The sequence below is a fragment of the Callionymus lyra genome, chromosome 7, assembly GCF_982586985.1.
Source record: "Callionymus lyra chromosome 7, fCalLyr1.hap1.1, whole genome shotgun sequence".
Classification (NCBI taxonomy): Eukaryota; Metazoa; Chordata; class Actinopteri; order Syngnathiformes; family Callionymidae; genus Callionymus; species Callionymus lyra.
In genome coordinates this window covers 21,389,162-21,402,858 of record NC_141824.1, presented here as the reverse complement: position 1 = coordinate 21,402,858, position 13,697 = coordinate 21,389,162, and the positions used below count along the sequence as shown (strand labels likewise).

Below are 13,697 nucleotides of genomic sequence, written 5' to 3'. Positions count from 1 at the left end.
TGAGACTTTTTGAAATGAATAGAAAGATAAATTCTCTTGAGTCGGTTTCTGGTTTTATTTTCTTTTGAAAACTTATACATGTGGGACATTGCCAAAGTGCAAAAAATACAATTATCACATTATAGTTGATCTAAAACTATCTACCAATTATCTATTTAAACATTTTCTATCAAGGGAGGTCCTGAAAGATGAATCTACTGATCTTACACTTGATCCCAATTCATTAACTTTTGACTATTGACCTTGAGGAATGAGATTAATGGGAAGCACCATATGAGTAGCCAGACATCGTATTTTTATAAACTACATATTTGGCCATTAAGATCCTTGGAATGTTTATGAAATGTAAATTGTTTTAGGGTTGCTATACAAGAGTGGTCGAGCTAAATCCCCAATCCCGGTTTTGATTTCTGCATACATGCTTACATTTTGCATACCAAAAATCGGCTTCTCAAGATGTACACAACAAGAGGCTGAGGCATCCGTGTGAGTGAAGTCTTCTCATCTAACTTTTCAATTGAAGCCAAGGACGGATAGTTTGAGGGCTTCAAAACAAAAGTAAGGAAGAGATCATGGGTTGCTTAGTGTTCCTTTTTTTTAGGAGGTTCGCGTGTGCGGCTTTGGTTCGGTTTCCTTCTCATGACAGAATCTGGTCCGCTCACGTCGTCATTGTTCACGCTCCGCTTCGCCCAGTCGTGCTAAAACAAGCCGAATGGATCGCTGGCTCTGTCAGATTGATGCTAATCTTTATCAGGCTGAACCCACTTTCCCTTCACCAAGAGCTCAAGAAGAAGCCCAAAATAAATGTGTTTGATTTGCTCCACTGCTCCTTTCTTTCCACGCGTGCACTCTCTTCCTAATATTTGCAGTCGAAATCTCACTCGTCTGCCAAGTTCACCAAAGTAGTTACACGGAAGGAATTCTGAAAACTCGCTTGACAGTTTTTGTCATTAAGTGTTGAAGAAGTTGACGTTTACACTCCGTACCGTTTCTCTTTTTAGGATGACAGTTGATGGAGCACCTTGCCTGGTTATTGGCGATCTACAAAATGTCTAAAGAATCTTCACCCCCCCACAGGTAGGCACACGTCAACCGTGTTTGAGTAAAATTGCTTTAGTATTTTTTTTATTCATCAAACCTTCTTTTTTCAGCCTGTGAATCATGGGAAATGTCGAGAGCCAGATCGGCGACCATGCCCTCTTTGGTACCGAGCGGGGCCATTTGTCGCGGAAGCACATGTCGCGGTCTCTTCGTATCTCCAACAAGCAACCCCGACACTCCAGACATTCCCCGTCGGGAAAAATAGAGCACCGGAACTCCGAGACGAGCACCCGCTCCAGCAGCACCCCCAGCATCCCCCAGTCGCTCGCCGACAATGGACTTGAACCGTTCAACGAGACCAACATCCTTCCCGACTTTGGAAGCCCCATTTGGGTGGATCGCGTGGCCATGAACCTGCAGCCCATGTCGTTCCACACGGACCCGGCCAGCCCTTCGGCGCACATGACCTCCATGCGCATCACCCTACCCGGTCCGACGGCGGAGGAGGTCCAGGACCAGGCGGACATTTACGCCGACGAGGTGACGTACCTCCAGAAATCCCGGGATCTCTCCAAGGACCCCGGAAGCTTTAAGAAGAAGCGGTCCAAGTCCGCGGACATGTGGCGAGACGACAGCCTGGAATTCTCCATGTCGGACCTGAGCCAGGATCACCTGACCAGCACGGAGGAGATCATCGACCCGGCGAACGACATCGACCTGCAGTCGAGCCCGACGGACTCAACGGACCGGGCCAACTCCTTGGACGAGCTGTACAGCCAGAAGTGTCTCCCGCGGAGGCCACAGCACGGACGCTACACCAAGTGGCTGGTGGCGAACCGAGTGATCCGAGAAGGAGAAGACGACAAAATGCTCTCGCCTTCAGAGGAAGACCCGACTTCTTACGGGGCCTACACGCTTCCCTGCCGACGGTCTCACTGCCTGTCGGAAGGCGTCGGCAACCATCAGGCGCCGATGTGTGCCAGCATGCAGGGGAGACGGGCTCAGACCATACAGGTACGTCCTTGGGTGGGTCTAGAGCGTCGGCCTATCGACTTCAAAGAGTTTTATTAACCATAACAGATGGTTAACTTGACAGGCATTTGCTAGTCTTTTTAAACTTTGAGTAAAACCTGTAATATATGGTAGATCTTTGATTTAGTTTTTTAGCTATCATTATTTTTAATTAATTGTTAATCCCATCAGTTTCAAAACAAAACAACCACCCAGAAATTAAGTTATTTCCATTTTTTTCTTTTACTAAATGGGAATAGTGCATTTTTCGATATTGAAGCTTCAGTCAGGCTACATGCACTGTTCTTGTCTTAGAGTCAAAGTGACCCGAGTTCCTGAAAAACAAATGCGTTTGTGGTATCCCTTGTGTTGTCTCTGGCTCGAGATGACCCAGCCATGGAGGTCGGCTTCTATAAATGCATAGAAGGTGGAGGTTATTCAGCTTGACTGAGAGAGAACACAAGGCACAGCACAAACACATTTGTTTTCGACCCTTCGAGGGTTCAAGAAATGCCCTGAAGCAAAACATAAAAAGAGGTTCTAACTTTTAGGTAATGCGGGATTTATCATTACACCGACATGCTTTACGGTTGCAAAATGAGCTTGTGAAAACATTGAAAATGCTACTAAGCTAACTTGGTTGTGGACTAGTAGAAGGAACATAAAATCCTGGAGCCAACCATTTTTCTTCTTTTTAAGTCATGGAAGTTGTGTTACTGATTTGATCATATCCGTTTTTTTAATGCCATGTAAAATGAGGTCCTTGGCAGAAGCATGTCTTCCCTACGTGCTTTTCTAGTTTATATGTTTATATATATATATGGAAGAGAAGCTTGTAAATGCTGAACATTAAAGTCACTCGGCCTCACAAACGGCTTCTATGACGGCGCCGTGCGTGTCCAACAGAAGAGACAGAATCTCAAATTCAGCATTTTCAGGGAAAGATCCTCAAGCGTGACGCTTCCGTGACTCCCCGGGAGTCCTCTTTTGTCATCCTCCCGCTTTTTAATGGACGCCTTTTAAATGTTGAGTTCTGCCAAAGCTGTGTCATGCCTCCGCGTGAGCAGGAACCTGGTGCAGAATCTTAATGCAGGACGTACCATTAGGAATATGACCACCTCCTCCCTCCTCCTGCTCCCACAAAACTCCCTCGTGCATCCTCTCTCTCTCTCCTCTTCCTCCTCCCAGATAATTTGCTTCTTCAACAGATGAGGTGAAGGAAGTGTCCGGGGAGTGAAGCCATTTGCTGATGAGACTGTTGTTTTTCTCCGGCGTGGAGATGGAGGGGCGGGAGGGCAAAGTCAGCGCCTGTTTGAAATGCCTACAGCTTTTGTTATTCTAATGAGCAGAGAGGCCTGAGCGTAACAAACGTGCACGGTGTTGTCACTGTGGGCACTGTCCTGGCCTGCCGAATGGAGCTTTGGAGCGCATGATTGGGTCACGTGACCAGATTGAGATACCAACTTTGGTGTTGCCCCCTTTATCTCCCAGGAGCCTTTGGCCATGTGGGCAGGAGCGAGCAGACCCCGTGGTGCCGCAGGGAGCCGGACAGTGGACTCTAGAAGCTGGACGCTCTCACGGTGGCCACCATGCCCGCTAACATGTCTTCTTCTTCTTCGACGCAGGACGTCACGGCCGAGGGCAGCGAGTATGAGGACAGCGGCATCGACGGCGTCACGGCGGACGTGGACCACCACGCCCGGCGCTACAAGACCATGTCCGCCTCCTTCTCCATGTGCTCCACGGTGGGCCGCGGGCTGTTCGCCGGGAGCGACAGCGGCAGCAGCGGCGCCGGCGCCGCCGCAGAGTGCGTCCAGGGCGTCTACGAGAACTTCCGCCAAGAGCTGGAGATGAGCTCCTGCCAGACGGAGAGCCTGGAGGAGGCCGGGTCGGCGGTGAGCGACGAGCAGAGCACCATGAGCTCCGCCTACCAGTCGGACCAGCTGCTCAGCGTCGCCCAGGGGATGGTGCGTAAGGCCGGTAGGCTCGCCGTCAAAAACTTCCTCGTGCACAAGAAGAGCAAGAAGGTGGAGTCGGCGACGAGGCGCAAGTGGAAGAGCTACTGGGTGTCGCTGAAAGGTTTGAGAACTGCTTGATAAAACTTTTGACCTCAAAGGATTTATAGGGTAGTCCTGTTTATTTTGGCAAAAATAAGGCATGTATTTAAACTATCCTGCTCAGTAGTGATGATGCATCATCAACTCTATTATGATACAGTGTATTCATTTCAATAGACCACTAGGTGGCACTCTTTGCATTCTAATCTTGGGCTCTGATCTGCTAATTCAACAAATCCTGGCATAATTTTCAAACTGTATCATGAAGCCTCAACGCTGGGATGATGGAAAGCTAACTTTATGGCAGTGTTGTCGTTGATGCGCTTTACTTTTAGTTTAATTCCTGCTATGGTTATTGTGTTTTTTTTATTTGAACTATTTAAAATACATCTTATTTTGATAACATTTAAACCATGTAACTACATTTGTTATTTGATTATTTAATACTTTTTATTATTGTTTCGATTAAATCTGATACATTTTATATTATTTATTTATATGCCATTTTATGGTAATGTATCATTTTTAATTATTGTGTTTTATTAATCTCTCTTTTTTCATTCATACTTCTTTCATGCCACTTTACAATTGAATCTTAAATTATACCATATTTAATAGATATTAGTTAAAGATGATTTATTTAGTTTATAAGGCCCGTAATCCACCTGAACTTTCTTTTTCTTTTTTTTTTTTAAATGTATTTTATTTCCCAGGTTTATATTTTAAGTATACGTATATTATGTCTTTCAAGATCATGAAATTGTGATGCACTTCTCTCAAGTGGCCACCAGGGAGCAGAATGGAATCGCTCAGTTTATTAATTGGCTCTTGACACTGCTGCCGTTTGCTCGGTCTCCCCAGGGTGCACCTTGTACTTCTACGAGACAGACGAGCGGTCCGGGATCGACAACAACAGCATTCCCAAACACGCCATCTGGGTGGAGAACAGCATCCTGCAGGCCGTGCCCGAACACCCCAAGAAGGACTTCGTCTTCTGCCTCAGCAACTCTCTGGGCGACGCGTTCTTGTTCCAGGTGAGTTCATCTCCTCGTTTCCCGCCTCTTCGGCCGGTTCCCGAGGCGACTTTTTGTGACCCTATGACCCCGGGGCGCAGACCTGCAGCCAGACGGAGCTGGAGAACTGGATCACGGCCATCCACTCGGCGTGCGCGACCGCAGTGGCCCGGCAGCACCACCGGGAGGACACGGTGCGGCTGCTGCGGGCCGAGATGAAGAAGCTGGAGCAGAAGATCGACATGGATGAGAAGATGAAGAAGATGGGCGACATGCAGCTCAAGAGCGTCAGCGACACCAAGAAGAGGAAGACCATCCTGGACCAGGTCAGTCTGTGAGGACCTTTGACCCGGTCACGGGTTCACGTTGGATGCTTTTAACCAACTTTGAGATAAAGACGTTTTTATTTGTTCAGGCTTTTCCTTGATTTTCTGGAACTCCTTTTGTGTTCTCAGTTTTATCTTGATCTTTAAAGTATATACTTTAATGAATATTGTTTGGATTGTTTAAGCGCTTTGTGACCCTGGTCTAGAAAAGCGCTATACAAATAAAAATTACTTACTTACAACTTCTGCTACAGTGGACGATGCTGTGGTGATACGACAAGTAACATAGTACAGGAGTAATGACACAGTATGTTGTGACACTGTAGGAACAAGGATATAGTTGTAATATTGTCGAGTACTTGACTCTGAATTGACAGAATACATGACTCTTGACGAAGTCGTAACTACTTTCATTTATTTTGAAACCAAAATATTTCCAAACTTCTGCTTTAGAAGCTGCAGGATTCAACTGTATCCTCTCGTCCTCAGTCAACGCCCAATTTTCACTGTTCCTTAGTTGCGTGAAGAACGTAAATACTGACTGCTGCCATCTAGTGGCTAGAATTTTAATTGACAAAAAAAAGATCAAATTCAGTGCGTTTAAATTATAAATAATATAATTTCATGAAAATATAAGGATAAGATGTGGTTTAAAAGCCCAAAACAAAGTCGTTTATTTAAAAAAAAAAAAAGATATCCATACAGTTTCGTGGCAAAAAAAATGCAATATTCACGTTAATTAATTGAAATAAATGTTCACATCCCTAGTGGTGAGTTTGTTTATCAGCGTGTGGCTGTTGTTTACCGTCCAATATGAACCAGAGACGTGGGATTAAGTGACAAGATTCGATGCAGACGACGCATGTGACACGTCTCAGATGACATGTGAACGCATGAAGCAGGTGGTACTTGAGGAGAGTTATGATATGAGGGTTCTGACCCGGGAAAAGTATCGTTCACCGATGAGCCCGGGTTAAAAGAGCAGCTCTTTAAAAAGGTTTGTTTGCGGCGAGGGCCGATCAAGTGCTCTTTGTTTGGGCCTCGGGTCTGGGCTCGGTTCTGTTTGGCAGTGTCAACTTTCACATTGTGCACGAGTGAATGGATCTGGGTTCGCTCCGAGCGCTCCGATCTGCCAGAGGAATGCGTAGTATTGTCTCCGGCTCGTCTCCGGGCGACCCGGCAAAGACGCCGAACCTGCAACCGCGGCCGTGAACCGAACTGTGGATAATGGCAGGTTTCCTGCTCCACTGCCCCAGTGAACACTCGCTCGCGGTCTGACCCGCTCCTGGATGTTTGTCGTCCGCAGATCTTCCTGTGGGAGCAGAACCTGGAGCAGTTTCACATGGACCTGTTCCGGTACCGATGCTACCTGGCCAGCCTGCAGGGAGGAGAGCTGCCCAACCCCAAACGTCTGCTGGCCTTCGCGTCGCGGCCCACCAAGCTGGCCATGGGCCGGCTCGGCATTTTCTCCGTCTCCTCCTTCCACGCTCTGGTAGGTGTCGGACCGTTCTTCCTTTATCTGACCCGACACATGCAGCATGAAAACATGATTGTGTTGGGATTGTGATTCTTAAATTTACATTAAAAGAGCTATTTTTATCATGTTTTTTAACATGCATTTTCAGCTTTGTCTTGATTGTGATTTATAGAGGCATAATTCTCATCTTTTGTCATAAATGTTCAAATGTCAATTGAAAAAATGAAAGAATTTAATTAATTTTTAATTAAATTTTGGATTTATAAGATTTAATTAGTTTAGAAGAAGAACAAATACATACAATTATAAAAATAAAGATGATTTATAGCCGCAATATATGAATTAATTTAGTCTTTTTACTTAAGTTATCTAATATTTTAATTTAAAGTTATTTTTTATGATGCTACTTGCACATTTTTCAAGAAAATATATCCGTTAGATATGGTGGATCGTGTCAAAGTCATGTTTTTATCATTATAATGTGTGTGTGTCAATTTCTGGGCGTATAATACAAGTATTCGTCCTGAGTTAAGTAGAATCTAATTATGAAATCTATGTTCATGCTACAAAAGCTTACAGTGAAGGAATGTGGGTCATAAATGCCTCGCAGAAAAGCAGAAATCCAAATCTGGAGCGCAAATAATAAAGTGTTTTATATCTATAGAATCACAAAACTAAAGAATAACTTCCTTTTTTAGGTCCAGTTTCATCCTTATTTTCCCACTAGCACCAGAAATGTAATAAAAACCATGTCGTCATGATGAATTATGGACATAAAAGAGCTTTATCTTCAGTTCTCAATATTCTCCTGATGCCCCTGTGATCACCGCGGTCATGTGACCTCTGAACCTCTCCACAGGTGGCCGCCCGCACAGAGACCGGCGTGAGGCGGCGGACTCAGGCCATGTCCCGGTCCTGCAGCAAACGCAAGAGCCGCTTCTCGTCCCTGTGGGGTCTGGACACCACCTCCAAGAAGAAGACAAAAGCTCATCCCAGCATCAACCAGGTCTGCCTTTTATTTACGCTCGAGTCCAAGTCTGTCGCTAGGCAACCCCAAACATCCAGAGTAAACTCTTGGTTTCTCTCCAGGTCTTCGCAGACGGAGATGAGCTGGCGAAGAACTCGGGGGACGACGTCTATCTGGAATCTGGGAAGGAGCACACGGTAGGAAAACTGATGATGATGTTGACAGGAAGCGGGTATTAGATGAAGTTAAAGTTGTAGAATAAATGTGTCTACATTTTTTTAAGTTACGCCTTCATTGATGTTTGCTAAACGGCGACACCTACTGGACTAAAAAAATAATACATTTAAACAGTTTTCAATTAAAACAATTATTAGTTTTAACAATTAAAACATTAAACATGTTTTTTAAGAACAACATAATTGTGAATAATGTAATTATTTGTCATTGAGGTCAAATTATTGGAAAAAGTACAAACACTAGTGTCTTATTATTCATGTTAAATTATGAGTAAAATTATTTGATAATAGTTTAAAAAAATTAAAATAAGATATTTTTTATATTCAAAAACCCTTAATTGGAGAATAATGTATTCAACAGAAAAACCAAAATAATTTAATAATAAAATTAAAGAAATGGAATAAATTGGTCGTAAAAAAACACAAATGTAAAAGTGTAAAATTCAAATGTCCATTTTTATTGTTTATAAAAGCTATAAAAATCCAATTTAATGATGAAGAAATAAACATTAATAATGTTGTTTTTTTTAAACATATGTATACAAATAAACTTTTAAATATTAGTCTTTATCACTTATACTGTTGGTGAAAATACTTCTACTTTTTCAGTTTAATAAGAATTCCAGTTTGTAAAGAAATAATTGAAGCAAGTTTATTACCTTAATTAAATAACTTTAAAAGGCTAAACCCGTGTTTTACTTCAACAAACGTGCTGAATTGTTTTGGTGTCTCCCTCCAACAGAAAAGTGAGCAGGGTCTGGTCAAAAGTCTTCCACGCGGCAGCACCGAGAGCGACATGTGGGTCCCCGAACACCTCACGCCGTCCTGGGTGTGTTTGCCGAACGACCAGCCGGTTCTGACCATCATCCAACCGGGCGACTCTGCCCTGGGTGTGCTGGAGACCATATGCAAGGTACACACTCGCCCCGAGGAGAGTTCGGGTTTCCCTCCCGAGACCTCGACTCGTCTTTCAAACTTTACAAATATGAATCCGGATTCTCTCTTTGTGTCTTTATTTCCGACCCGTCTTTTGTCCCGCAGGCTCATCAGCTCGACTCCACCAAACACTGTCTCCGGCTCAAGTTCCTGATCGAAAACCAAGTGCAATTCTACATCCCAAAGCCTGAGGAGGACGTGTGCGACCTGGTACATGACACCAGCCAGACCTTTAAATCAATACTATGGGACAATAAAATAGCAATAGAAGGTTTTTGGGGTTAAATTGATTATGATTAATGGTGTGAATTTATCATTATAAATGTAGTACTTGCAATTAGTCAAATATAAATATTTATTTAAGTCATTAAAAAAGACATTCAGTAATGCAAATTAAAGCAATAAAATGCAATAATAGTTTATAATATTTAAATAGTTTAGGAAGGAAACGCATTTATTTATACTGGTTATGCAATGACCAACTATATTTAACTGTTATTCATAAAGTTGTATACTACTTTTAATATGAGTCAGTCATAGAAAATGTTAAATAAATACTTACGTGATTAACAGATGAGGTTAGTGAGAAATTTTATTAAACAAAAAATTATGGTGAAGGAATGTCTGAGAGAAGAAAAGTAAACCTTAAACCCACATGGCAACATTTGTAATAATCAAAAGATAAGTTGAATTAAATAAATATTGTGTAATAAACGTCGGTTAAAGAGTTATAAGTAGCTGAAAGTCAACTAAAATAATGAATCTTCAATAAATAAAAAAATAAAAAAGTAATCCTATCAGGACTTGTAAATAAATAATTAAACCATATTTTAGAATCCAAAAATAAATTGAATAAATTAACATATGAATTGAGACTAAAAACTAAAAAAAGGAATTGGTGTATTTCATGTTTTATCTTTTGTATTCAATGGTGAAGTTTTTGTAAACATAACATAAAAAAAAAGTATTAAGTGAAAACAAGATAAATTAGAAATAAAATAAAATGGTGAAGTCAGATAATTATTCATTAATAATCAATAATAATTTGATTTATCTTTTGATTATTACAAAGGAATAATGTGTAATAAATGTCGGTTTTAAAAGTCAAATGATGAAACTAAACCAGTGCATCTGTTGTTGCAGCTCTACAAGGAAATCGAACTCTGCTCCAAAATCACAAAAGTCATCCAGTTTGACCGCGACGAGTCCTGCATGATCGGCTACGGTGAGACTACCTCGTCGCTCTTTCCCTCGTGTTCGACCTAACAAGTCTTCCTTCTCCTCCTCCAGGTTTCTCCATCTCCGTGGTGGAGGAGGACGGCGTGCAGCAGCTGTACATCACCGACGTGAGGGCGGGCGGATTAGCCTTCGCCAAAGGTTCGTTAGCCTTCATTTCCATGAGTCGCTTTGCAAGTCTGTGGAAACTGATCTTCCGCCAACGCAGTTCAAACACGAACAATATTCGCGGCGGATCTCAAGGTCACCGTCTGAACAAAAGCGGAGGTGTATTTTCAACCCACTGCTGTCACCTCTGGCAGGTCTGAGAGAGAAAGATCTCTCATCTCCTAATTAGGATCTTCAGTTTGACAACTCGGAGGCTGTGACAGACGCTTCTTAAATGATCCACCATTTAAACCTCGTCCAACAGTTTTTAAATAGACTCAGATTTCTCTCAATTTGAACAAATTATTGACACAAAATGTAAATGTACTGGAGTTAAAGATCTAAATATATTATATAAAAGATTAAAATGATCTTAAAGTGGTTTTAAAACATAACAAATACAAATGCAAACTACCCATTTAAATATAGTTTGATCTACAACCGAAATGTGTGTTAAATGTGCACAAAATGAAAAAAAGATGCATGAGAAATAAAATAAAATGGAAAAGAAAGTTAATAAAACATTTTGAAACATTAAAATATGTATATAATTCAAGGTTAAAACATAATCAAGTAAAAGTCAAATGTATAATTAGATTAGAGATAAATTCAGGTCTGATTTAATTTCCTACCACATCTTTTTTTTATTCATTAAACTGTTAAAACACAGTAAATTATTCGCACTGATGTTGGAAAAACGGATATTTAAAATGTTATTTATTTTAGGAAAGCGGCCAAAAAAAAAAAAATCTGAATAGAAGCAACAAAAAAAACAACAACCTGCACATTATTCTAGTAATAAAATGGTTTAAAACATTCGAAAAGTATTTCAAAACAACACCGCGTTTTTACACAAGGTTTTACATTAACAAACATTTTTTAATTCGTACTTTAGCTTTATATATTTAGCGGTAAACAAATGTTTTTGTAAACACAACATTCAAATTCAAATTACAATGAAAACAAGATAAATCTGAATGAAAATAAAATGGTTAAGTAAGATAATTATTAATTAAAATGTTAAAATATGAAATATGTTTAACTTAAATTTTAAAATAAGCTAAAGCCGATTAAATAATGAAGTAAAAGATAGCCTTGAGATGTAATAAATTTTAAAAAACATCTAAAGATTTATATATAATCATATGAGCATGACTTATATAAGGGTTAAATATGTGACAATTAAAAAATAAAAAGCATTAAATAAATACTGATAAAATCAATTGAGACTTTTCAATTATACTTTTCAATGTAAATAATATTTAGAGATGATATATTTACTGTTAAACAAATGTTTTTGTAAACCATCGATTCCACATTAAACCTTTCCTCCCTGAAGGTCTTGCTGACGATGAGTTCTTTCTCTGCAGGTCTGAACGCCGGCGACGAGATCCTGCAGCTGGACGGCAAAGACTCTCACGGCCTCAACTTCTCGGACATGAAAGCGGCGTTCTCGCAGTCGTCGCTGGCTCTGACCGTCAACACGCTTCCCTCCGTGGAGCGCCGTCAGCTCTGCTACCTGCCGCCGCGACGCTCCGGCGCCGCCGACGACCTCTACACCGACATCTTCTCTCAGAGTCAAGGTCAGCGGAGAACCATGCAACTTGAGCTGACCTAAGAATCCAAATCAACACGCTAACGGACACGTTCTTTCGCAGAGGAGATCCTGGACGACGGCGTGGGATTGTTGCTGGAGAGCTCGGGAGACAGTCTCGATGACGACTCGGAGTTCGAGAGTCGAAAGGTAAACATCTATTTTTCCATCTCTCTCTCGCCTCAGGCCCACTTCCTGTACTTGGCAACCATCTGAGAGTCGAGCTCTTCCTCCACAGTCTGCTGTGCTCGCTTCTCTAGCTCTGCTGTGATGATGAGTTCGATTTTTGAAGATTGTGGTTTGTCCTCAAAAAAAAAGCTGGTTTTGGTTTGTCAGTGTCTTAAAGAAACACTCGAGGCTCTTTGGAACTGCTTACTGGAAATGAATCACTAGAAAAGAGCAGCAGGAGGTTGTTCTACTCCAATATATTTCTGCAATTGAAGGCATAACTTTACATTTATTTTGATTCTCCCTCAATGTGATTAAAATCATACGCTTTTTAAGCTTCTTTAGAGATCAAACTGCTGAGCGACAGGTGTGTTCCGATGGTTGCTTTGTCCAAACCTTTATTTATAATTCTGTCGCCGTCTACACGTGCCTCAAAAATGGCCGACTGCTTAAAGGTTCATTATCATTATCAAGAAAAGAAATGGGTACCATGATTTACGGCATGACAAAAGGTTTGGCCAGAGCGATGAGTTCACTGAGAGGGTGTCGGACAAAGAGGGATCTGTGTTGGAAAAACTAGTTTGGAGTGACATGTAGAGTGTTTATTGATTCTAAAAGTAACTTTCTCTTTGAACAAAACTCTCTTTTCATTGAAACACTTGCATTACAAGATGTGCTTAAGTCCCGCCCACTTTCGTTTTTCTGGAGATGTTATCTTGTTTACCGTAACCACTTCCACTTTGCTGTGATTGGTCAAACATCAAGACTATTTGTGTGGTAAGTGTTTTTAGAGATGATACATAATGAGGCATCATGATGCAGCATCAACTGTATTGTGATACATTTTAAAGGCCACTAGAGGGCACTCCCAGTTTGCTTCTTAATATTATTTTACGTACTTATTCAATGAAAACTGGCATTATGTTAAGAAAGTGCCCTCTAGTGCCTGTTGAAAGTGAAGCCACTGTTGCATGAAACACTTGTATGATGTATCATGAAGCCTCATCAAACCATCACTACTTAAAACCTTTATAAATAAATATTAGTTTAGTTTTAGTTCAGGAATGTTTCAAGGTCGACCACAGCAGCTAGAAGCACCTGCACACTGACTTGTCAATAAGTTTATAATGATACTGCATCAACTGTATCATGATGCATTACGATACATTTTGAAAGACCACCAAATGGCACTCCCATTTTGAAAATAATGCCAGGTTTTATTGCTTTAGAATTGTTGGCTCTGATCTACTTCTTCAGACAGTGCCATCTAGTGGTCTTGCAAAATGAAGAACCTGTATCATGATACAGTTGATGCTGTATCATGAAGCATCATCGACCTAACACTACTTTAAACAATCATAAAGACATTTTTGTTAAGTTTAAGTCCATGAATGTGTTTTGTTCTACCACAGCAGCTAAAAACATCTGCAATAAATATTTTTTAATTTTAAATATATAAATAGTCAATATCTGTCATTGTAGTTTGAT

At 41.1% G+C, this 13,697-nt stretch overlaps 1 protein-coding gene across 1 annotated transcript in view; it reads left to right on the top strand.

Moving 5' to 3' along the window:
* LOC148075609 (rho guanine nucleotide exchange factor TIAM1-like) overlaps positions 1 to 13,697 on the top strand; it is a 54,546-nt gene that overhangs the window by 27,714 nt on the left and 13,135 nt on the right. The window contains exons 2-15 of the mRNA XM_087795122.1: positions 1,002 to 1,077; positions 1,152 to 2,055; positions 3,678 to 4,131; positions 4,971 to 5,143; positions 5,224 to 5,448; positions 6,755 to 6,940; positions 7,785 to 7,931; positions 8,015 to 8,089; positions 8,871 to 9,041; positions 9,170 to 9,274; positions 10,208 to 10,289; positions 10,355 to 10,441; positions 11,818 to 12,030; positions 12,106 to 12,191. Of these exons, the coding sequence (XP_087651248.1) occupies positions 1,162 to 2,055; positions 3,678 to 4,131; positions 4,971 to 5,143; positions 5,224 to 5,448; positions 6,755 to 6,940; positions 7,785 to 7,931; positions 8,015 to 8,089; positions 8,871 to 9,041; positions 9,170 to 9,274; positions 10,208 to 10,289; positions 10,355 to 10,441; positions 11,818 to 12,030; positions 12,106 to 12,191 (2,898 nt within the window). The 5' untranslated portion in view covers positions 1,002 to 1,077; positions 1,152 to 1,161. The remainder of the gene's footprint in view (positions 1 to 1,001; positions 1,078 to 1,151; positions 2,056 to 3,677; positions 4,132 to 4,970; positions 5,144 to 5,223; positions 5,449 to 6,754; positions 6,941 to 7,784; positions 7,932 to 8,014; positions 8,090 to 8,870; positions 9,042 to 9,169; positions 9,275 to 10,207; positions 10,290 to 10,354; positions 10,442 to 11,817; positions 12,031 to 12,105; positions 12,192 to 13,697) is intronic.